Source organism: Onychostoma macrolepis, chromosome 07 (assembly GCF_012432095.1).
Source record: "Onychostoma macrolepis isolate SWU-2019 chromosome 07, ASM1243209v1, whole genome shotgun sequence".
Classification (NCBI taxonomy): domain Eukaryota; kingdom Metazoa; phylum Chordata; class Actinopteri; order Cypriniformes; family Cyprinidae; genus Onychostoma; species Onychostoma macrolepis.
This window is the reverse complement of record NC_081161.1, coordinates 40,266,766-40,289,639: the sequence shown is the minus strand read 5'-3', so window position 1 is coordinate 40,289,639 and position 22,874 is coordinate 40,266,766. Positions and strand designations below refer to the sequence as shown.

The 22,874-nt window shown below is 35.5% G+C and overlaps 2 protein-coding genes across 6 annotated transcripts; one reads left to right on the top strand and one right to left on the bottom strand.

Moving 5' to 3' along the window:
• Positions 1-3,059: 3,059 nt before the first annotated feature.
• ankdd1a (ankyrin repeat and death domain containing 1A) lies at positions 3,060-15,051 on the top strand. Of its 3 annotated transcripts, XR_009271866.1 has the most exons (16): positions 3,060-3,225; positions 3,919-4,022; positions 4,494-4,592; positions 6,255-6,353; positions 6,589-6,693; positions 8,297-8,395; positions 8,971-9,069; positions 9,153-9,251; positions 9,355-9,453; positions 10,316-10,414; positions 10,505-10,603; positions 10,698-10,793; positions 10,885-11,086; positions 12,037-12,202; positions 12,628-13,676; positions 13,743-15,051. XR_009271866.1 is itself a non-coding variant. In XM_058780469.1 (15 exons), exons 1-15 carry the CDS (start codon positions 3,186-3,188, stop codon positions 12,668-12,670), a joined length of 1,548 nt encoding a protein of 515 aa, XP_058636452.1. In that variant the 5' UTR covers positions 3,060-3,185; the 3' UTR covers positions 12,671-15,051. The 3 variants fall into 3 exon arrangements, 2 of the variants coding, with proteins under 2 accessions (XP_058636452.1, XP_058636453.1); XM_058780469.1 differs by having other exon boundaries at positions 12,628-15,051; XM_058780470.1 differs by having other exon boundaries at positions 12,037-12,168; positions 12,628-15,049.
• A 703-nt stretch (positions 15,052-15,754) lies between these two features.
• On the bottom strand, positions 15,755-20,028 carry spg21 (SPG21 abhydrolase domain containing, maspardin). Of its 3 annotated transcripts, none has more exons than XM_058782184.1 (9): positions 19,902-20,028; positions 19,405-19,469; positions 18,873-19,034; positions 18,612-18,692; positions 18,383-18,528; positions 18,190-18,298; positions 17,727-17,834; positions 16,596-16,736; positions 15,755-16,353 (listed from the first exon to the last, which is right to left on the bottom strand). In XM_058782184.1, exons 2-9 carry the CDS (start codon positions 19,465-19,467, stop codon positions 16,228-16,230), a joined length of 936 nt encoding a protein of 311 aa, XP_058638167.1. In that variant the 5' UTR covers positions 19,468-19,469; positions 19,902-20,028; the 3' UTR covers positions 15,755-16,227. The 3 variants fall into 3 exon arrangements, with proteins under 3 accessions (XP_058638167.1, XP_058638168.1, XP_058638169.1); XM_058782185.1 differs by having other exon boundaries at positions 19,877-19,949; XM_058782186.1 differs by lacking the exon at positions 19,902-20,028 and adding an exon at positions 19,676-19,736.
• Between the last annotated feature and the right edge of the window lie 2,846 nt (positions 20,029-22,874).

Here is a 22,874-nt window from a genome sequence, read left to right as displayed (position 1 = left end):
TTGCCCCCGTGCCAACTTTTTTGAGACCTGTAGCAGGCATCAAATTTGAAATGAGCTCATTTAGTGGATAAAAGTGTATTGAGCTCATTTAGTGTATAGAGATTTATGTTATCTATGTTCTATTGTGAATAAAATATTGGCTCATGCGATTTAAAAGTCTTTTAGTTTTCATTTTATTCAAATTTAAAAAAACGTCCCAACATTTCCGTAATTCGGGTTGTAATTTTGGTAAACAATTTAGTTACTTATCCTCTATTTTCTTCATTTATCCCTCTTATTTATAACGTACGGTCATTTGTAACTTAAATATTCCAGTTATTCAGGCTGTACAAAAACAGCCCTGCTTCATATTGCAGACTGGTGTTTCTTATCGTATTATTTTAATGTATTGTCGTTATCATAATCGCAGCCTTTTGTAGTGCAAATATCGTTTACTGCAGTTTGTTATTGTTCTAGTTATTTGCCTATAGTGGCTAATGAAGTAGACATCTCGCACATTCAATATAAATATCTTACTTCCTCGTTTCAAAATAAAGTTGATAGAAGTGATCTGTATTTGTCCTTCCTTATGTGGTATCAAAATAGTGTGCAGATGCAGATAACAGGCCTCGGTTTCACCCGTCTCCCTCTGCTGGTATGATGGGAGTTGTTTTTAGGATCCAAGTCTGTTTTGTTTCCCTAGTGACGGTATTATTGGCATACTGCAAAGTACACATACTGAGGCTATATTTGGAACGGCATACTATCACATATACCTTTCTTAATAAATATACTGTATGCAGTATGTATATTATGCACATTATGCAAATGTTCAGTATGGATGTGAATGTGAATATTTTCCAGTAGCCTATAAAATGGATGAGAGCACACTGCACAGAATAGTATAGGCCTACTGCGTATCCACAGTGCAAAGTGCAGAGTGATCTTTAATTTCCAATGTGATGAACAAACTAGAAGTTCAGAGACCTGATGTCACTTTCATTTGCACCAAAGCAGGTGAAACAGATTCATATCACTTATGCTTTTTACCCAGACAGATTGATATCCCTTAAGTTTTATTGATTTGGTCTTACACTGTGATGATTAAGTGTTTCCTTTTTAGCAATAAACATTATACATACAGACAGATGTCATGTCAGTGGCCCAGCATGAGAAAATGGATGTGTGATGCAAGATCGTGAGAACAGTGCCAATTGAATGATTCTCATGCTGAATGTGTGAGAGGTGACAGCCCTGCTAAAATTAAGTGTGATTTAACATGAGACTATTTAATCGGACTGTCAAGAGTTACGATTTTCTTGCACATAATAAGATTAAAAATGAAAACAATAAGTGTTGTTTTTGAGATTATTACTGCATGCTGACAACAGTGTAGCTATTACTGTTAAAAATGTAATTTATTTGCATTCTATAGTTTGTAGTATTTTTAGTATGTAGTGTTGGACAATGTTGCTCTAAAATAATAAATTTACTCACCCTCAGGCCACCCAAGATGTAGATGAGATTGTTTCTTCATCAGAAGAGACTTGGAGAAATTTAGCATTACATCACTTGCTCACCAATGGATCCTCTGCAGTGAATGGGTGCCGTCAGAAAGAGAGTCAAAACAGCTGATAAAAACATTACAATAATCCACAAGTAATCCACACCACTTGTAGCTACACATGACTTTAATTGATGGACTGGAGTCATGTGGATTATTGTGACGTTTTTGTTTGGTCTTCCATTCTTACAGCACCCATTTACTTCCCCTTTTTTTTTTCCTTTTTTTTTTTGTGAACTATTCCTTTAAGACTTTTCCCTCGAATTGCAAAACAAAAATGTGATAATTGCATTCCCACTTGGCCTTGTCCACTGTGGTCAACAGTGGTTTCTTCTGACTCTGATATTGGATTGCTTCTCTATCCAGCATGCATTGCTTAAACAGTTTTATGCAACTATGCAAGCACAAATCAACTTAATTTGTGACTCACAAACTTTAAATGGCTTATTAGCCTCAACAGCTGTGCATGGAAAATGAAATTGGCCTGAAATAAGTTTTGGAAGTGAAGCTAGGGAGAACCTGTCAACATGACACACAAAGCAGTCTGTGAGTCTGCAGCTCTCCCTAGTGGAGGTTTCTTATAATCAGTGGGGCTAATTTTACACAATGATTACAAAATTGGTCTCGTTTTTAAAAGGGTTTCTATTTAATGAAAAATTTGCCTTATTACATGAACTAATATTTATAAGGCTTTTTTCCCCCTTCTGGGGCCTGAAATTTTGGTCAGTATTTAGCTGAATGTGTTTTTGTGCTGGCACCTTGGCTGGTTTAGGTCTGTCATTATAATAATATCACAGCTTTCTTTGTTCAAACAGGCTAACCAACATTTGTCCAGCATTCATGACTGTCTACCAAAAGCCAACAGGCAGACAAACAAGCAAGCACAATTGCCTATTGTTACACAACAAAGATTAAATCAGATGAGAAAATGAATCAGCTCTGAATGAGTCTGATAACAACGAGTAATGAATTAAAAAAATTTGGTGATGAATTTAAAATAAAGATGAAACCTCATAAATGAAATAAAAATACCCGGATCAAATAAGTGTAGTATGTATATCATCCAATAAAAACAAATGGCATCTGCATGTTTTGTTTACAATAAATCATGTGCATTTATTCTTTAAATAAATAATTTGTATCACACATTTTAGATATTTCTTTTGTTCACATTTTAGTGGTTGGTTACTATTCTTGTATGATCATTTGAGGAAGAAAATGCTTAACTTTAACTGTATATGATGCCATAAAAATGACATCTGCTGTCTGTCCCAATATTTACCCGGATGGCGATAAAATGGTAGTGAACATATTTAACTAGCCTTTCGGCGATGTAACTTCACAAACCTATTTAATATTCATTAACTGCCAAGTCGCCATTGGAAGTGACTTCCGCATAATCTAATTAATATTTATAATCACTTCCGTATCATTGGAAGAACACGAGGAGACGTCTGCTTGGCCTAATTAATATTCATGAGCTCGTTCACTTCAGCAGGATTTGTCATTTCCCAAAGCGGCAGGCTTGAGCTCTGCTGTGTGAGAAGCGCTCAGAAACACAGCCCAACATCGCATCAAAAGATGGAAATGTAGACATATATCAGAAGATGCGCACATCGGAGACATAACACACCATCGACTGATGATGATGGAAGACGGACTGGTGTCTGAAGACGATATTTGTGAGTGGTAAAATACTGAAAAGAAAAAATAGTGACAGTGTGGTAGTACGGTGTGGACACTAACTAGGGCAAGTGAGAAAAATATATTATTCAATGGCTAAAATATCATGTCACTGTATTATATGACTCATAAAACTAACTGTGGCTAATAAATGGCTATTAATAAAAATGTTATGTAAGACTAAAGAGACTTGTTTACTAAGGCTTTGTTGGATTATTGAACATATTTACAGACGAAAATGTGTGTGTGTGTGTATAAATATATAAATATATATTTATTTTTAAATATTATTTATCAAATTATAGATAGATCAGTTAAATCAAATCAGTTATCAATGCTTAATCTTAATTATGTATAGAATAGTGTAGAATAAAATCTAAAACCTAGATTGAAATGATCTATAAAAGTGATAAAAACATTAGATATGAATATTGTTGATGCATGTGGACAATCATGGATCCTGCTGATTTTGTAATTGTATACATTTTTAAATTGTGGGTCTGTCGTATCTTAATTATGTATAAAATTAGGATAGAATCTAAAACCTAGATTGAAATTATCTCTAAAAAGTGATAAAAACATTAGATATGAATACTGTTGATGCATGTGGACAATCATGGATCCTGCTGATGTTTGTGCCTGTATATACACCATACTGTATATAACTCCTGCCACCTTTCACTCTTATCCAGTGCTTCGCTCCGAGAAGGAGTTTCATGATGCTGCGAAGAGGAACGACACGGAGAGGATGCAGGAGCTCATCAGAAGAGGGGTGGACATCAAAGTCAAAAATAAGGTGAGATATAACCAATACGGAAACATATGAACAATGCAAAGCTACGTGCAAGGAATAGATTATGTGCTATATAATTGACTGTCTAAAGCAGTCTTTCTAGTAAAAGATGTTTATAAATTTATAAATATAGTATATAATAAATACATATTCATTCAAATAACCAAATAAACTATGATGTGCATTTCTAAACATGGTGGCACGGTGAAGCAAACTGAGCGAAGCATGCTGAATGTACAGGAAGCTCTGTCAGAGGAAGTTGTGTTGCCATCCACCATGCCATTTTCTCCGCCTGGAATGTTTTGTTTTTCCCAGTTATGCCCCAGAGTGACGGAAACACACATGTTGTGGATGTCAGCACAGGATATGACCTTTGTTTTACCCTAGACAACAGTATTTATCATCTAAAACCATGACAATGGCTCTTGAGACAGTGTGGCTGTTTCATTTTTCCATGTGATTCTGGTTTTACAGATGGACCGTAAGGCCTTGCACTGGGCAGCAGGAGCCGGCAGTGAGCAGGCAGTGCGTCTGCTGCTGGACCACGACATGGAGGTGGATGATATGGACAGCGTACGTGTCAAATGCATTTTGTTTGAGCGCTGCCAAACTGTGTGAATAAACAAGTGAACCGGTTCAAATTTAGTTGCATTTTAGGCTGAATATTTTATGTTCTGTGTTTATTTACTGTAAAAGCACAAATAAGTGAAATACTGCTCCACTGAATAAATCTTTAATGGGCTGCTGTTTGTTCGCCATGTGGCCTGAAAATCACTGGAGGCTATGTGCTTGTTACACCAACAATGATTGAAGAGACAAAGAGTGGCCCTGAAATGCAAGGCAGAACCTTTTTAGATAATTGAGTAGTTGATTAATACGTGACTGGGGATTTTTTTTTACGAGATGATATAATGATTACATTTTAGAGTTAAATTTATATAGACGTATGAGTGAAAGTGTATGATTTTTGTTGTATGTTGTAGCTTTTCATCGATTTTATATGCTTTTTTTGCAGTTTACATAAATACTCCTACTAATGTTACAATTATTTTTTATAGTAAATATTTTTTCATATGTGACCCTGGACCACAAAACCTTAAGTGTCAGTTTTTTCAAAATTGAGATGTATTCATCATCTGAAAGCTGAACAAATAAGCTTTGCGTTGATGTATGGTTTGTTAGGATCAGACAATATTTGGCCGAGATACAACTATTTGAAAATCTGGAATCTGAGGGTGCAAAAAAATCTAAATATTGAGAAAATCGCCTTTAAAGTTGTCCAAATGAAGTTCTTAGCAATGCATATTACTAATCAAAAAGTTTTGATACATTTACGGTAGGAAATTTACAAAATATCTTCATGGAACATGATCTTTACTAAATATCCTAATGATTTTTGGCATGTATTTTTGACTATTGCTACAAATATACCCGTGCTACTTATGACTGGTTTTGTGGTCCAGGGTCATATATGCTAAAAGCTGAATGCATAATATTTAAATGATTTAAAAATATATATACAGAAAATAAAAAAAATAAAATAAAAAATGCTTTTTAAAATAAAAATATTTTTAGATAAATTGTAGGATGCCAAAGAATTTTAGTGTCATTCCACATGCATTTGGCAAAAAATAAATAAATAAATTGTGCTTTTCATACTGACACCAAAGAGTGACCATGAAATGCAAGGGATAATTAAAACGTCAAAATTTAATTTAAGATTAAAATTAATGTTAATGTGTAAATGAAAGTGTATATCATCTTAGATGCTCTAAATGGTCAACATTTTTGAATTGCCTTTTTATATTTGCAGTTCACGTAAATGGTCCTATCAATACTGTACACCTTATCCAGCTGCACCTTAGTTTGATTTAACCCACAGTGCACAGCTTAAATACATGTAATACCTTTCTAATTACATTAAAATTACAGAATATTACACAGGCATAAGCTACTTAAACTAAAGTGTATCAAGATTGTACTTAAGTGTATAAGTAGCTGTGTAACAGACTCGGCCTATTACATCTACATAATTACAAATTGTAATTATAGGCTGTTCCATAACTTAGTTACATGGTAAGTACATTTTGTTTCATGTAAGTACAACGGCTACTACTAAGTACTTAATTAGGTAATTCCTCTGTATTATGACACCTTAAATTAAAGTGTCACCCTTTAGGCTAATACTGTTTTTCAAAAGTCGTGTGACTATGTATACATTCTTTTGTTTTCCAGTTCGGGATGAACGCTCTGCTCTTGGCGGCATGGTTTGGTCACCTCTCAATCCTGAAGATCCTCGTCTCAACTGGTGCAAAGCTCACCTGTGAAAACAAAGTAAGACACTATTGGCAAAAATCCTTGTCAAGTTTCAGATATCTTTTATCTGAGCACTCGATGTGCTCCGCTCTCTCACGGTTGACTATGCTCTTGACGAATAGCGTTCTGAAGCCGTTCTTTAAAGACCACTAACCAATACAAATGAGACTGATATGTGTGCTGGCCTACATTCAGGCTTCAACATTCATTTCAATGCATCTCACTGACTGAACTGTGTCTTTTTTTCTTTCAGAATGGCTTGAATCTCTTGCACTGTGCTGCCCAGAGGGGTCACATCAGTATTTTGGAGTATATTATGGAAGATCTGGAAAACGTGCAGCTTAATAAAGTCGACAAGGTGAGAATCTCTTGTTTTGCCACAGTGCCCATGATCTTGAAGTGTAATGTCTTTTAATTGTACCCTCAGTTCCCTGCTAAAAACTAGAGCCAGAGACAGAATGGGTTTTGTTTTCCAATGTATTGCAACTACAAGAACATCTTAAGGTGCTTTTACACTAGAGAAAATTCTGAAAGAGTGTTTGATACAAATATGTAAGATCAGCTTTATGGGTGTTCTGTCAGTTTGACAGAATTTGTTTAAGGTTATGTTTGCTTACATTTTGATCATCACTTTCCGAAAACGTTTTGGGTTTTCTTCCACATACTGTATTTGCTGATGCTTTAAAAAAAAAAGATTTGCAACATTCTGTCATAAATGTTGTAAGTCTTTTGAGGCTTAGTTTTATGCATTAATTCAAAGTAGAAAGTAAAAGTAGAAAGTAGAAGATACGTGTTTTTCATCGGAGAGACTGATAATGACTGTGATGATTGCACAGTGTTCATGCAAACAGCCGTTAAACATATTTTCAAGGAATGGCTTCAAGGAAGGAATTGTCTTAAGGAAGAGTTTTGTTGACTTAAAAAGCAGACAGTGAACAGGAACTGTAAAGCATCAGAAAGGACAAATAGCTTCATAAAATTCAAATGTGATTTGTAAACCTTAGGACAGGTAAAAATGTTATCCATGAGAAGTTTATTGGGTCATTGGTTTGTGTGGATTGATTTGCTAATATTATTTTTCTTTGCCTTGGTTAGAAATTCAATTCAGAGGTGAAGAAAATAAATGAATCATGCACAGTCAGTATGATTGTGGGGCATGTATTATGAATGTCAACAGGGTCAATTTTGATGTCATGTCGTCTTAAAACTCTGATTTAAGTTTTTCCAGTTGTTGTGAATTGTGCTACTCATTACACATGAGCTTATGATGAGATTTATGCCCCGTTAGGTGTCTGCAAAGTAGATCAATAATGCAAATATTACACAATCAATATTCTCGAGTAGTTTCATTGTGCTTTCTGTCAAAACATCCCTGCTGAAATAAACAATAGAAACCATGGTAATGGTTTTACTTGTTATAATTGGTTTTAATGGAAACTGTAATGGACCCGTTGAACTCTACTGGTAATTGGTTGTCTTCTTTTGGTGGCTTGTTAAAACCACTAAATCTTAATGGAAAATGTCCCAAAACACACTACAGGAAGCAATTTTTCAATGGTTTTAATGGTTAAAAGTTTGGTTTGGTTTGTAATGGTATTTGTAGTGGAATCCATCAGAATTTCTGTGATGGTTTCTATTGATTTTTTTTTTTCAGCAGCGATGTTTTATTACCCATTGAAATAATAACAGATGAAGCAAAGCTATAAAACGTTTATGGAAACTACACCTTTCCATTACACAAAAGGCTCTTTATAATGGAAATAGGTTCTTCAGATTATTAAAATATTCTTAACATTAAGAAAAAGAGAGATTATTTTAAGAACTGTCCACAGAATGGTTCTTTGAGGAACCAAAAAATGGTTCTTCTATTGCATTGCTACGAAACCCGCCTGTTGTAACATTTATTTTAATGAGTGCAGCACATTATGTCCTTTCTAACGTGTGTCCATCTGCTGTGTCAGTCAGGTAAGACTGCGTTTCATTTGGCCGCGGAGCATGGACACCTGGAGGTGGTGGAGTTTCTCATTGGTATGGGCTGTGCTCATGACCTCAAGGATAAGGTGAGGGACAGCAAGAGTCACAGGTGCAGAGATGCCCCTCAGTGTGTGTGCTAATTACATTTTCTCTACTACTAGATGTAAAATGCCAAAGTAGAGGGCAAAGCGAGCCAAAGTTTTCAGAATAATGTTTCTTCGAAGAACTTGTCAATGTGATTCAAATAAAAACTCTAGACTTGAGTGGTGTGGTGTGGCACTGAATTTTTATTTTAATCAGTGTTTGCTGACATCAAATGTGCCATGTGAGGTTAAGCAAACAAAACAAAAAAATTGCAAACATGATTAAAAGTATTTATATAAGAAGAAAAGAGAAAAGCGATGCAGAATGGTGCCAAATTCAGAGGTTCCAAAGAAAAAACAAATCAACTACAAATGTATAAATCTTGACCTAACTACAAAAGAAAAAGAGAAACTAAACACATTCAGCGTGCTACAGTAGATGCATCACCTGCCCTACTTTGGTTAGTTAAACGAACCAAAACAAAAAAATACAGAGAATAGGAAAACATTGGCAATAGCAAAGGAAAAAGAAATATCAAACACTGATGCAGCACTAATATGATGTTCATGAACTGCAGGAGGAAAACACTGCACTGCATTTGGTAGCTAAGCAAGGCCACAGTGACGTCCTTCAGAAGATCATGGAGACCGGGGAGAGCATTGATGAAAAAAACATTGTAAGTAGATCCCATTTTTGTGTGCATTTATGAGTTTATTTTGGTTTTGCTGTTATTTGCTTCACATTGTGATCTTTTATCAGGATGGTATGACGGCTTTACATTTGGCAGCTAAAGAAGGGCATTATGAATGTATCAGACTCTTGCTGGAGGCTGGCTGCAGTGTCAATGAACTTACTCACGTGAGTACATTGTTTTATAATATTATCAGTCTGTATAATAACTAATGCGGTTTTTCACTTTCAGTACAAGTTAAAGCACACAGTAAAGTGTTTCTTCTTGTAGAGTAACAGGACGGCTCTTCATCTGGTGGCCCAGAATGGCTCAGGAAGAGAGGTCAAACTGCTGGTACAGGCTGGGATCAATCTGGATTCAGTGGATACAGTGAGTACTAAAATCCCCAGCTTACTTGCTTTTTATATTTTTGGTAGTTCATTTACTGTAGAACATGAGAGAATGTTAAGGGGAAAAATTCACTATGGCAGTGGCTTGCCCATTGAAAACAACTAATTTGCTGGATTCTCTGTTAGCAGTGTCCAATAATAATGCTCTGCATAACAGATATACAAACACCTATATGTACAGTATAGGTACAAGGCCATCTTTATTATGTTACAGACATGTTTAAGACATAACATTATACAGAACACAGCTACCAGAAGTTTAACTGCATAATTCAGCTGTTTTTTCCTTTGAGAGCATGACGAAAGCACCATTGGGACAAGTATTTTGTGGGTTTATTCCTGTCCAAATGTCAGTGTTAAAGGCAACATTATGGGGAGTGTTACATTTCATTATTTTGCAAAAATTATGGGAATGTTACTTTTGAATGTTCTATAAACCGTCTTAGATTAACATCCCACTGAAATGTTTCAGAAAGAGTTCCTTAAAAAATGTTTTCAGAACATTATTAGACATTTTGAATGAACATTCTATTAACGTTACTTGTTCATAAACTGTTAGAACCTTGCCAGAATGTGAGCTAAAGTTCTGAGAACATTCTCTGTTAGCTGGGTAGCGAATACACATGCATGCACACATCGTAAGGCCACATCCAGACAACGTTAACGCCTCTTAAAAAAAAAAAAATACACTGATGAGAGAATAAATTTTTCTAAGATCGCAATGTGGAGTGCATAATTTGTGCACATTTAAAATTTACCTGAGTCAGGAGCTAAAACATCAGAAACTTTATAATTTTAAGTTTTACTCTTCAGAAGTATTTACAGACATTTTTCTTTACCAGCAACATACTTCAGCTCTGCACTTGGCAGTACTCAACAACTCCACAGGAATAGTTAAGGATCTTATCGATGCGGGATGCGACCTGGACATCTTTGACAGTGTGAGTGTTTCACATTTACAAATGCAATCATGATTTCACTGATTAAGTAAATGGTTTCTTCATTCATTCATCAACAATTGTTCCTCACAGTGGCTTCAAACTGCTTTGCACATAGCAGCAGAACACGGAAGGCAGAACGTCGCTGAGATGATCCTGATATCTGGAGTCAACCTCAATTTGCTCGACAAGGTGCAAATTACTGTTGGCATACTTGAGTGTGGTTGATCAATTTTCATATTGTCATACACTTGTGATCAAACAATTGAACAAAAGATATTTACAGCAGGGAAAAACGTCACTGGATGTTGCAGCACGAGGCAACCATGTGAATGTCGTTGACATGATTATCAAAGCGGACAGATTTTACAAATGGGAGAAGGTATGTTCAGTGTATATTAAGCTGAACGTAATTGATTCAGATATCATTATTTGAATATTAAAGATTTTAAATGTGTTAATTTGCTTTCTAGGAAAATGTGACGAGTGACTCTGACTCTCTGGTGGGAACGAGTCTTACCTTTAAGCAAGATCATCGACAGGAGACACAACATATCCGATCTGTCCTGTGGAAACTTGCCTCCAAATATCTCAAACCAGGCGAGTGGAAAACACTGGCTCGGCACTGGAAGTTCTCAGACGCACATATTCGAGCCATAGAGCACCAATGGACAGGTACGTCATTTAACATAATCTGCTGAGTGCATCTTTAAAAAATATATTTATATATAATATATGAAGAGTTAATTTGCGAAAACACATAACTTTCAAAAATCATGTTTTTATATATATCTTTATATTCATCAAAGAATCCTAAAAATGCTTCATGGTTTTTACAAAACATGCACAACTCTTTTCAACATTGATGATAATCCGAAATGTTTCTTGAGCAGCAATTCAGCATATTAGAATGATTTCTGAAGGATCATGTGACACTCAAGACTGGAGTAATGATGCTGAAAATTCAGCTTTGATCACATGTATCAATTACATTTTTAAACATATTCAAAAAATGTTTACAATATTACTGTTTTACTGTATTTTTAAGAAATAAATGCAAAAAAATAAATAAATAAAAAATAAATAAAATACTGACTCCAAACTTTTGAACGCTATGATTTTTTAGTTAGAATATGATTTAAATTAAAGCAATATTGTATTCTATGTAACCCTTTAAAATGTAATGATTATAAATGGGGAAATACAAATGGGTTTCTTATTTTATTAGAAGTAAATAACTTTTCTTAATGGGGCTATAAATGCTTTCCTGAAAATGCCAAAAATCCTAATGTCAAAATATGCACAAAAATACAAAACGTCTGAATATACGAGGTCTGGAAATAGACATTTCTCAGACATGCTGTTTTTATTAAACCAAGGAAAATAGGTTCATGACATGAGCCAGTAAACATGGTAATTAGTGTAAAGCAGTCTGCTTAACTTTGAATTCGAAATCAGAAAACAACACCCCTAAGAGCCATTGTATTCCTCAGCACTATTACTCATACAGTTACACTAGCCTTCAATTTGCACCATTTTCCCAAATGTATTGCATAGTTCTCACAGGGCAGCCCCAGTGTGTTCAGTGTGATAAGATAACCTGTCATAGCTCTGAACTTTAAAAGGTACAAAGAGCTACAAGGAGCACGGGCACAGGATGCTGCTCATCTGGCTGCACGGAGTGATCACCGCTGGAGAAAACCCCATCAAGGGCTTGTACGAAGGTCTGACTGGAATCTCAAGGACTGATTTGGCAGGTGAATTCAGCGTTACAGTTCATATGTGTATAAGGTCTGTTTCTAAACCTACTCTGATGCCTATCTAGACAGAATTTTTATGCATCATATGTGCATTTCAGGCTCAAAGGCAGCAAAATGAAAATCTTGTTGGCAGAATCTTTTTTGTAAGGCAATTCCAGAATGCACTGTAGTGAATCTGTATGCAAATTCAATTTTAAAATTCTAGTCAGGATATTACTCTGGCCAAGAGCCGATAACTTATACTTTATATGATAACTTTATATCTTTTCATGTATGTGACCAACTAAAGTTTTGCATGCCATTTTGACTAGGATTATGCCTTAGATGATTGTAAGCAGCAAGAAAACTTTCTGGGTTTTGGATCAGAGCTATTGAGTATATATTTTTTTTTACAGTTTCACGGTCTACAGCCTTGCTTTATCATCCCTCTTTTATAACTTTTTTTCTTCCAAACAGAATGCATGCGACAGCAGGCAAATGCGGATCCGACCTCTGCTAAAAAATGCTCTACAATGTAATGTGAGATTTATTGAGAAAGGTCTAGACTGAGCACATACCAACCAGGAGATTGGACGCTCTTCAAATACACAGCACTGATGAAACACAAATACTCCCTAAAATACAACCTCAGTGATGTGACTGAGAAGAAAACTTAGCCTGTTCACACCAAGAGCAAATACTTACAGCAAACATGACTTTGGATTGAAACAATGCGTTTCTGTGGAACCATTCATATTGAGAAAATATGACAGAGCACTTTTTTAGGAGAACAGGTCAATTTTTTTCTCTCTCTCTCACCAAGCAATAAGATTTTTGGTCATGGTGAATTTCAGGTTAATTTTTACAGTTATGCATGTCTTTCTGTCCTTTATTGATTTGTACTTGCAGCTTTTCTGCTGTAATTGTTATTTTTAAGACTAGAAACAAAGACAATACTAATACAGCTGCATTGCTCAGGATACTGGGTAACACACATGTTTTATGTGTGTTTAAATGTGTGTGATCATCCTGTTCATTATGGGATTTGCAAGACTGAAAGGCCCAAACTTTTTTTTGTATGTGCAAATGTTCTTATATGAATGCGGGACAAAAGAGAGAAGGTGCAATGAAATTAAGAGAATAAACCACTGCAGTATTTTATGCAGATTAGGGCTGGGTTGACATAAATTTTCCGGGTTTTTGGAGTAAATCCCAACAAATTTTGTTACTTTTGATATAAAACAAAGTCTTAGCTTTAAAATTCTGTCACTTTTTTACGAGATTCAAACAATAAATACAGTTTTGTCACTTTTTAATGAAGTGCGACAGATCGCTGTAGTCCCTCATTTCCAGCCGCAACGCGGAGCGCAAGTGAACCAAACATATTTTCCCCTTTACTACTTGTTATTGCATGAAATAAACATGAATTAACATCGGAAGTTATATTAAATGTATCATGTCTTATGTAAGTGCTCAATCAGTGTTTCAGATGTCAATAGAAAAGCTTGTTAACGAAGTCACGTAACGTTTACCTCAGAAAAGCCATTCAGTGCCCACTGCTCAATAGTTAGCTATAAATAAACTCTAGAGAGAAGCATTTTGGTGAACATATGCACCATTACATATTCACAATATTTTTTACCTGACCTGTTCTTCGATATTTGAATAAATCCGTCATCAAAACCCGTTTATATGACAGCCACCATTTAAATAATTTGAGCATAATTATATCATTAAGTATACGCTAAGTATTATCTTCTTCCCATTACAGTTTACAGCATTAGTTGAAATTTCTTTACTTTGAGAAAAATTGACATGTATTGTACCTGATACGTATCCAAATGAATCAGTATCGAATCACAAGTTTTGTAATGAAAATCGAATTGTGAAATTTGTGTCAACGCAGTCCTAATGCAAACATTCTAAATATATTCAGCCTGCCTAAGCAATAGATATGTAAATGTTGGTTGTGATGTTAAAAATGCCTGCAAAATGTGTAGACTGTAACTGAAACTGTACTTGCTCGATTTGTAAGTGTAGGTCTACTTGTTTTAAAGTATTAGGTAAAATATGAGTCACAGTATGCAGCATGACTAGAGTTGTTGTTAAGGTATTGTTTTTTCCCCCCACACTAACAGGTTGTTCATTTAATTTACTTTAATTTAATTGTAGATTGCACTTGAAACTCTATCTAGATATTTTTGTCTCATTTTTGTTATAATGGCTTTAGTGGACCTGTGACTCAACGGGAAATTCAGCGCTGAAGCCGGTTGAAGGTTAATATTGACTTATGAAAATATTTCTGCCAAGACAAAGATGCAAATTTGCAAACATGCAGGTTATCGGGTAGTAACCAAACCAAATGTTGATGTATGCAAACCAAAATGCTAGTCAAGTGCATCACTGTTGTCATTTTTAAATGAGGTGAAAGTATGACTCAAACAAATCAATCAAAACCAGCCGTCTCTGAGAAACGGGCAGCTGTTTTCTTTTGGAATGATTTTGCAAACTGTGTCCAAGCAACACAAACCATTTCAATAAACAAAAATATTACAACAGGAAGTTCTGCTTATTTCCATTGCCACATGGTTTCCTCTCAAGAATTAGTCCAAAATTTTTGTGTAATCTTTCTGTAATAGTCCATAATATTTGTTTTGGACTATTTTCACATGTAATTGGTGCTTGGTCTGTGCATATTTCTTTCCTGATTCAGAAGTGATCGTTTAAAGTTAAAATATCTTCATGATGGATTTGTTTATTACAAACACGCAGCTTTTCACTTCACAAGATGTTAATTGATGGACTGGAGTCGTGTGGATTACTTGTGATGTTTTTATCAGCTGTTTGGACTCTCATTCTGACGGCACCCATTCACTGCAGTAGATCCACTGGTGAACAAGTGAGTTAATGCTACATTTCTCCAAATCTGTTCTGATAAAGAAAAAACTCATTTACATCTTGGATGGCCTGAGGGTGAGTAAATTTGCAACAAATTGACATTTTTGGGTGAACTGTTCTTTTAAGCCAGCAACATTCATATCCACCTCTATTCTGAACCTGATGTTTCACTCAGAAAAACGTCACAATACTGTTATAATGTTGGTTGCAACTTCTGTTGCATACCAAGTTTAATGTGCTGGCTTCAAAATAATAATTCAAAAAACTATTATGGTGGTACCAGATCATAATATCATGGTACTGAATGATTACTACATTCATATACTATTGTATTTAGGCGATCGTCTAAAAAAAAAAATAATAATCTGGCCTACTGTGGTACAGACTTTTATTTGCATGCCGTAAATTTGTAATGCCTAATTCATTAATCTGATTCTTATGTAAACACTTTAATAAGATAGGAATAATTTTTATTGTATAGCCATATCAGTATTTTAAATTGTATGGTAATGATTTAGTGAACGTAATTGGCAGGTGAGAGTTTAACAAGCAGAATAAATTGTTGTAAATCTATAATAATGATCAATACCTGTCTTTTGCGGTTACGCGGCTTTTATTTAAGTAAATAATGACACTTTTTTTATTTGTTTCCAAATCAAAGACTCCTGATAGGTCATTTGGAAAAGGTAAAGAGATTTATACAATCTTGTGTTGAAACGAGTTTTGTTTTATATCAGTGCATGACTCCAACAAACAACAGACATAATGACGTTGACAACATTCATACAAACAAACCAAATACATGACAAAAAAATAACACCAACGTACAAAAGGCAGAAAATTAAGTCCAAGGAGTAAAAAGTGCTAAATTTAACAAATACGTGCATTTTATATTGTGTAAGGCAACCGGGTCAAAATATGGCATTCTATGAAAACTCTTACCATGTAATCAATTTCACTTATTTACAGTCATAATATTTATCAAAATATTGTTTATTTTCCATAAAGTAAAAATAGGCTCTTTAAAGTCCATTCACATTTAACTGAGTATAAGGTCATAGAAAAACATAATACCGGAACGTGATCTCTGAATGTTGTGTAGCTGAAATGGGTTCAATTCAGATCCCGATTCATCTCGTCAACATTCAGATGATGTCTGTATGAAGCCTGTTGGTCTCTCTACGATTCATTGTCACTCTCACTGTTGTTGCTCAGATTTGTCCTCTGCACTTCCAGCTCCTCTTCACTGACCATCTCTGGACTGATAGCGGCGTACCGTGTCCCGTGAAACTGACGCAGGTGTATCTACAGAGTAAAATATGGCTATGATTCAGACACAAGTCTGGCTACTTTTTACTTCTTTTAAGTTTCAAAGCTTTGGATTACTATAATAGTAAGAAAATGAGCATGTAAAACGGTCTTCAGATATTTCTACATGTTCCACAGAAGAAAGTCTGTTATTTGGGGTCATTAACATGAGGGTGAGTAAATAATGACAGAATTTTAATTTTTGGTTGAAATATTCCTTTCAACAACTTGCAACTCACTTGTATGTATAGGTTGACTTCTGCACTTCTGCACAGATACGGGAAGTTTCCTCCTGTTTTTAGGTGAGCTCTTCTGGCATTGGGGTACAGCTTATACATTTCTTCCTTTGCCTCATGTGACAGGGCACTCTGATCAAAAACCTTAGTGAACAATAAGGGCAAAATATTTTTAAAATGATAAACTTGCATCTTATTTCTGTAACTTATGTAGAGTGTTTCAATTCTAGAATCACACATCAACTTTATACAAAGTTTAAAAAGTTTAGAAAAATTAAGATTTTTTAAAAATGATTTCAAAAGAAGTCTTATGTTTTGCGTTCAGGCAGAACAGCCTATCGTAATGTTCGGACTGACCATTTTGATTGGACGAACATTTTATGGTCTTACGCCTTCCACAGATGACATAAATACATTTAGACCACTAAACTTAGTGATTGCTATCGGGATGTAAAGAGACTTTCAATCAGCATAACAAAAAAATGTTTTTGAACCAAATCACCTACCCTGCCTTTAAGAAACATTTTTTATTACCCATGTCGAAAAGGTTTTTGCAGAAATTGTGATGCACAAGAAAGATAAAAAAAATAAATAAATAATAATTTTTACATCAAGGCCACATTAAATTGATCAAAGGTGACATTAATGACATTTACATTGTTACAAAAGATGTCTGTTTTAAATTAATTCTTTCACTGAACTTTCTATTCAAAGAATCCTGGGGAAAAAAAATAAATAAATTATATATATATATATATATATATATACCACAGTTTTTACAAAGCAGCAAAACCATTTTCAACATTGACTAGAATATGTACCATTAATAATAACTGAGCAGCAATAATAATTAATAATTGAGTAGCAGATCGGCATATTAGAATGATTTCTGAAGGATCATGTGACACTGAAGACTGGTGTAATTATGCTGAAAATTCAGCGCTGCGTCACAGAAATAAATTCTATTTTAATATATCTAACTAAAAAACACATCATCACAATATTACTGTTGTTACTGTATTTTTGATCAAATAAATGCAGGTTTGGTGATCACAAGAAACTTCTTTCAAAAACGATTTAAAAAAATCTTTACCATTTCAGACTTTCGACCAGTAGTGTATAAAGAAGACCTACATCCATTATGGTGACGGCAATATCCTTTATCTTGTGAGGTTCCACATAGGAGTTTTGGCAGTTCAGCGTGAGTCGAGAGGCCAGTTCACTCTGGTTCAGGCTTTCCAGCTGAAGCACAAACAAACAGAGTGCGCTTTGTTGATAAATGAGCAAAGAGTGAGACAAATTACCTTCACACATCAGTATGAGATCTATAACTAACTACATCAATCCAGAAGAAGCACTAAATTTGGTTTAATTTATGTGTAGTTTTCACTTTTCACATAACTATTTCAGTACAATGAAAGCTAGCATATTTACACATTTCATGTTCGTATTAAATGTCCTTAAGGCAACAAACCGACTTCGATAAATGCTCTGAATGTATGATTTGTAATAATTTCTTTGTGACATTTTATTATAAGTAGGTCAAATATTGTAGAAATTACACTAATTATATCATCAGTACAGTAAAAACACTCACTCTGTCAACCATAAAGTCAATTGCATCTGCCATTTTTGGGTCCACAGGTCCTTTGGCAAAGTTACCAAGCACAATCTTTTTGAGCATGAAAGCAGGCATCAACCAGAAACTAGAAAAGAAACATTATACAGCATGAGACAAATCCACAATGATGGAGACGTTACCACTGCCAGTATCCAGAACAAGTCTCTACCTGTTTGCTGTCCATGTCTGGTTGAAGATCGATGTGTCGCTAAAGGAGTTGCACAGGATAAGAGAATGAACTCTGGGAGATTTATGCGTGACTTCAGCAAATTTCTGAGCCAGGAATCCTCCCAGAGAGGCACCAAACAGATGCACCTGCACAGACAGAGAACAAAAAACAGGTTGTGAAAGAGACCCATTTCTCGTCTTTTATACATAAAACAATCAATACGCCGTACCTTGTCCAGCTGTAAGTGGTCTAAAAGCTTCCTAAATCCATCACAAAATTCCAGCAGATCCCAATAGACAGGATACTGGAGCTGGATACGGCAATATCAATTTACACATCATGGAATAAACCAGAAAAAAGCAATAATGTCAGAAGAGACATGTTAGTTATGCAAAATGCCATTTTTTAAATAGAAAGCAACTGAATAAAGCTTTCAATTGTTAACATATCTATTCCAGCAGGACTATCTGAAGTTGATGTGAAAACATACGGAGATGACGCGGTAGCCCCATCCGGAGAGAGCCAGCACCTGCTGGAAGAAAACCTCTGCTGTGCCGCTCACAGGCGGGAGGAAGATGATGGGGCACCTGATGCTTTTCGGCCCAGCATCATACAACGACCACACTTTACTGTCATCATCATCCACGATTATCTACAGAAGATGCATAGGCAAGACGTCTCACAAATGTGCAACTTCAGCCTCATAATATACATATATTATTCTAATTTATATTTATGGCAGTTCTATTTCACCTCTACTTTTTTTTTTTAAATGACAATTATGCATTCTGTTTTCTACCACAATTCAAACTTAGAAAGATAGAAAGATAGATAGATAGGATTAGGGATGTAGAATATCGTCCTGCAGAATATAAGAATAAACAGGCAATATGTAAGTAATATACAGCTAATACAATAAACAGCCAATATGTAAATAATAGGCATGTTAATAAGCAACTAGTTAATAGTGAAAATTGGTCCCTATACTAAATAGTTACCGACAGAAAGATGGATGAACTTACTCTTTTCAGAGGTACGGTGCTTCTGAACCAGTTATAGTCAGGAGAGACTCTTATCTCCTCCATTGCTGAAATGCAAATGAAATATGAGGTTAAATACTTGTATGTTTCACAGAATAACTGACACGATCGACTCAAAGCTTGCAATTCAAATGAAAAGAAAGGGTGCCGTGTCATTGATTTTACACCCTTTTCATGTATTTCACCATAGAAAAACATGTGACTAGAGTACAAAATGATCTCGTGAGTAAATGCGACAGGCGAACGCACATACACAGTTCCTGCAGTTACACTACATCTTAAAATTGACGGTTTCTCTGAAATAATCGTCTAAATAAGTTTTAAAAAAAAACAGACATAATTGTTTTAGATGCTCAAAAACACAACATCTGCCTCTACAAAACTGGCGTTTGTTTACGCTTCACAACATCGTACATCAGGAGACTATTTCGAGCGATAGATGAGTAAATATTACCGTGCTTATTTGTGAAATAAATCACCTTTTATTGACTTTCATCCACAGATTTGAAAAAACATTGTAGCCTTTCGCTGAATCACATGACAGCAGCTTCCGCAGCCAACAAACGATTAATGGCACATGATCACACTGGCCAACCAGCACCCGCGAATTATGCGCATGCGCGGTCAGAGCAACGGGGCGCTTTTAAAGGAACAGTTCCTTTAAAAAAAAAAAAAATTACTCACACTCATGTTGTTCCAAACCCCTATGACTTTCGTTCTTCTGTGGAACGAAAAAAGGAAATGAATGACAGAATGATAGTTTCGGTCACAATTCACTTTTAGACTCAGAAACTGGGGTTGGGGGCGTACTAATACCTTTAGTGTTCAGTGTATTAGTAATAATATTTTACAATTTTGTATGTAATGAGATGTTGCATATTTGATATATATTATTAAATATTAGGTGGGTCATTCTTCAATTGGGGTGGCAAATGAGAGGCAGAATTTGTAAACATGCTTGTTTGTTTTTTTCTAATAAAATGTATTGCTATGTATTTAAAATTAGTTTAATATGCTATATCCATTAAAATAAAAGCTTAAGAACATTTTGATTTTTAAATCATTTCAAACACTGGTGACATAGCCACTTACGTCTATGTCATTTTGAAGTAACACCACAGACTTTATATTGCAAGTTATTAGGCTTTGTGGTGTTACCAGAAAAAGACAGTAACACCACAGACAAATCAGCCTAAATCCAGACTATTCTAAAATGGAGGCTGCCATCATGATGATTTCAAGATCAGGGGACATTTAGGAAATATTAATAAGTATGTATTTATCAAAATTCGGATCAAAATATGTCAGATCTGCAAGATATCAATATAACACCACAGACACTAATAAAGTGCGACACATGAAATTGTCAGAAATTTAGCTAAATTTAAGAAAATTAAAAAGAAAGAATAATGTGCTCCCTATGCACCCCTCAGATCAACCAGCACCTGCAGTGACCTTTACACACAGGAAGTAGTCCAAATATCATTCCTCCTTTTCTTAAAGGGGTATCATCCATTGTTGTAACACCACAGACATTAATTTGGGGGACACCATTTTTTTTCTTAAAGTCCATGTAAAGAGAATTCTGAGAATTGTTTCTAAACACATTACAAATGTTACAAATGTATTGCTGAAACACATTACAAAGACTGAACGATGTAGTACTGAACTGTGGAGTTAAAACCGTTAAACAGTTTTTCACCAATTCTGTGTTCAGGATTTATTGGGCGGGGCTAAAACGGTGGCTCGATGACGCGATGGAGCCACCGAGCGTGGCCCCGCCCCTAACACTATAATAACTATGTTGAGAGGTCAAGTTCTTAGTTTGTCGTTTTGAATGTCTGTGATGTTAGATATACAGATTCTAGGCAGGGACGGTTCTAGGGTGGATACCCGGGTCTTAGCCCAGAGACATCAATATGTGGCAGAATACATACAATTTAAAAACATGGAGCTTTCACAATTCGCATCTAAAAACTCATGGAAACGCGAGCTGCGCACCTGAGCTTGCGCTCTCGTAGTGTTTGCCGTTGCTAAGCAACCATGAGCCGCGCTCGCCTTGAAGACAAGAAGGTTTCAACTCACTGCAGGGCTGACGCGCGTCTACAATTAAATAACGAACTTGCACGCTCAAACATGTATGGCTGTATAAATCCAATTAAGCTACTAGAGGTAGCATCAGTACAACCATTCAGGTTGTAGCTGTATTTGACAGTTGAGGGAGACGGCCGCTTTCCCGCGAGTGGGCGTGGTTTCAGCGCCGACAGCGGACACGCCCCCAGCGTTTGAGAGCAGAGAGTCCTGCTTTGTTTTTCAAAGATTTTGATAATTTATTTTAGTTACTTGGCGGGTTTTTTTATCATTCAAATTTGGCTGTGTGGTTAATAACACATTTTTCTGTTGTGTGACAAACTCAGAACACATATTTTAATATCACTTTACACGGACTTTAAATATAACAAAATGTGTATTTTTAAAAACAATTTAATAAAATTGTACATGTTAAATAAAATCTATATTCACAATATAACCACTTTATTTGTATTAAAAATGTTATATTGTTGCAATTACATTCCATGATACCTCTCTAAGGTATGGCGGGAACATCCATATTTTCCCAGCCAGCAGACTTATGTGGGGCCCAGATGGGTGGCTCCTGGGCTCTCTAACTGGGGCCCAGCCAGTTTTGTCCTCAGTTTCCATGAGGGCCCCACATGGGTCAGCCCAGATGAAACAATGAAATGAACACTGCTCAGTATGCATACTTCAGAGTGCTAAAATAAGACTGAAGCAGCACTGCAGTTCAGTAGATAATTGAGTGATTAATCTAGTACTGATTGAGCATTAGTGACAAACACCTGCTTAAGAAAAAAGAGACAAGCAGAAACACAACAGCTGCTACTGACTTCCAGCCACAGCCTGCAAAACAACTGCAAATAAAAGACATTAGATCTCTGAAGATCTCAGCAGAGGAGGATTAAACAACTCCACAAACAGCATCACCAGCTTTACTCATTACTGACTTTATTTCTGTCAGACTTCCACAAAAGTTTTTGAGAATTACAGAAGGTCAAATGTTGGTTTTATTGAAAAGTATATTTGTCACCATTATGGAGAATAATGCTTTGAACTCCTGCGTCACATAAACACATACAGACATAAAGAATCAGTGTATGAATCTCAACAACGGTGACATGATTCATGCTGCAATGCATTCTGGGTGCAGTACACAAAAGTCATCCATGGCTCCCAGCATGCATTGCATCACCGTTGTTGAGATTCACTGATTCTTGATGTCTGTGTGTCTGAAAGAGTTGACAGTTAAAAATCCAAATTCATAATATCCGATCTGTTTTTTCTCAGGGTTAGTAATGTATTTAATTTGCTGATAACAACAAGCCACTTCCAAATAGTAATGAGCTCTATGAGAGAGACTGCTTTATAATGTTAAA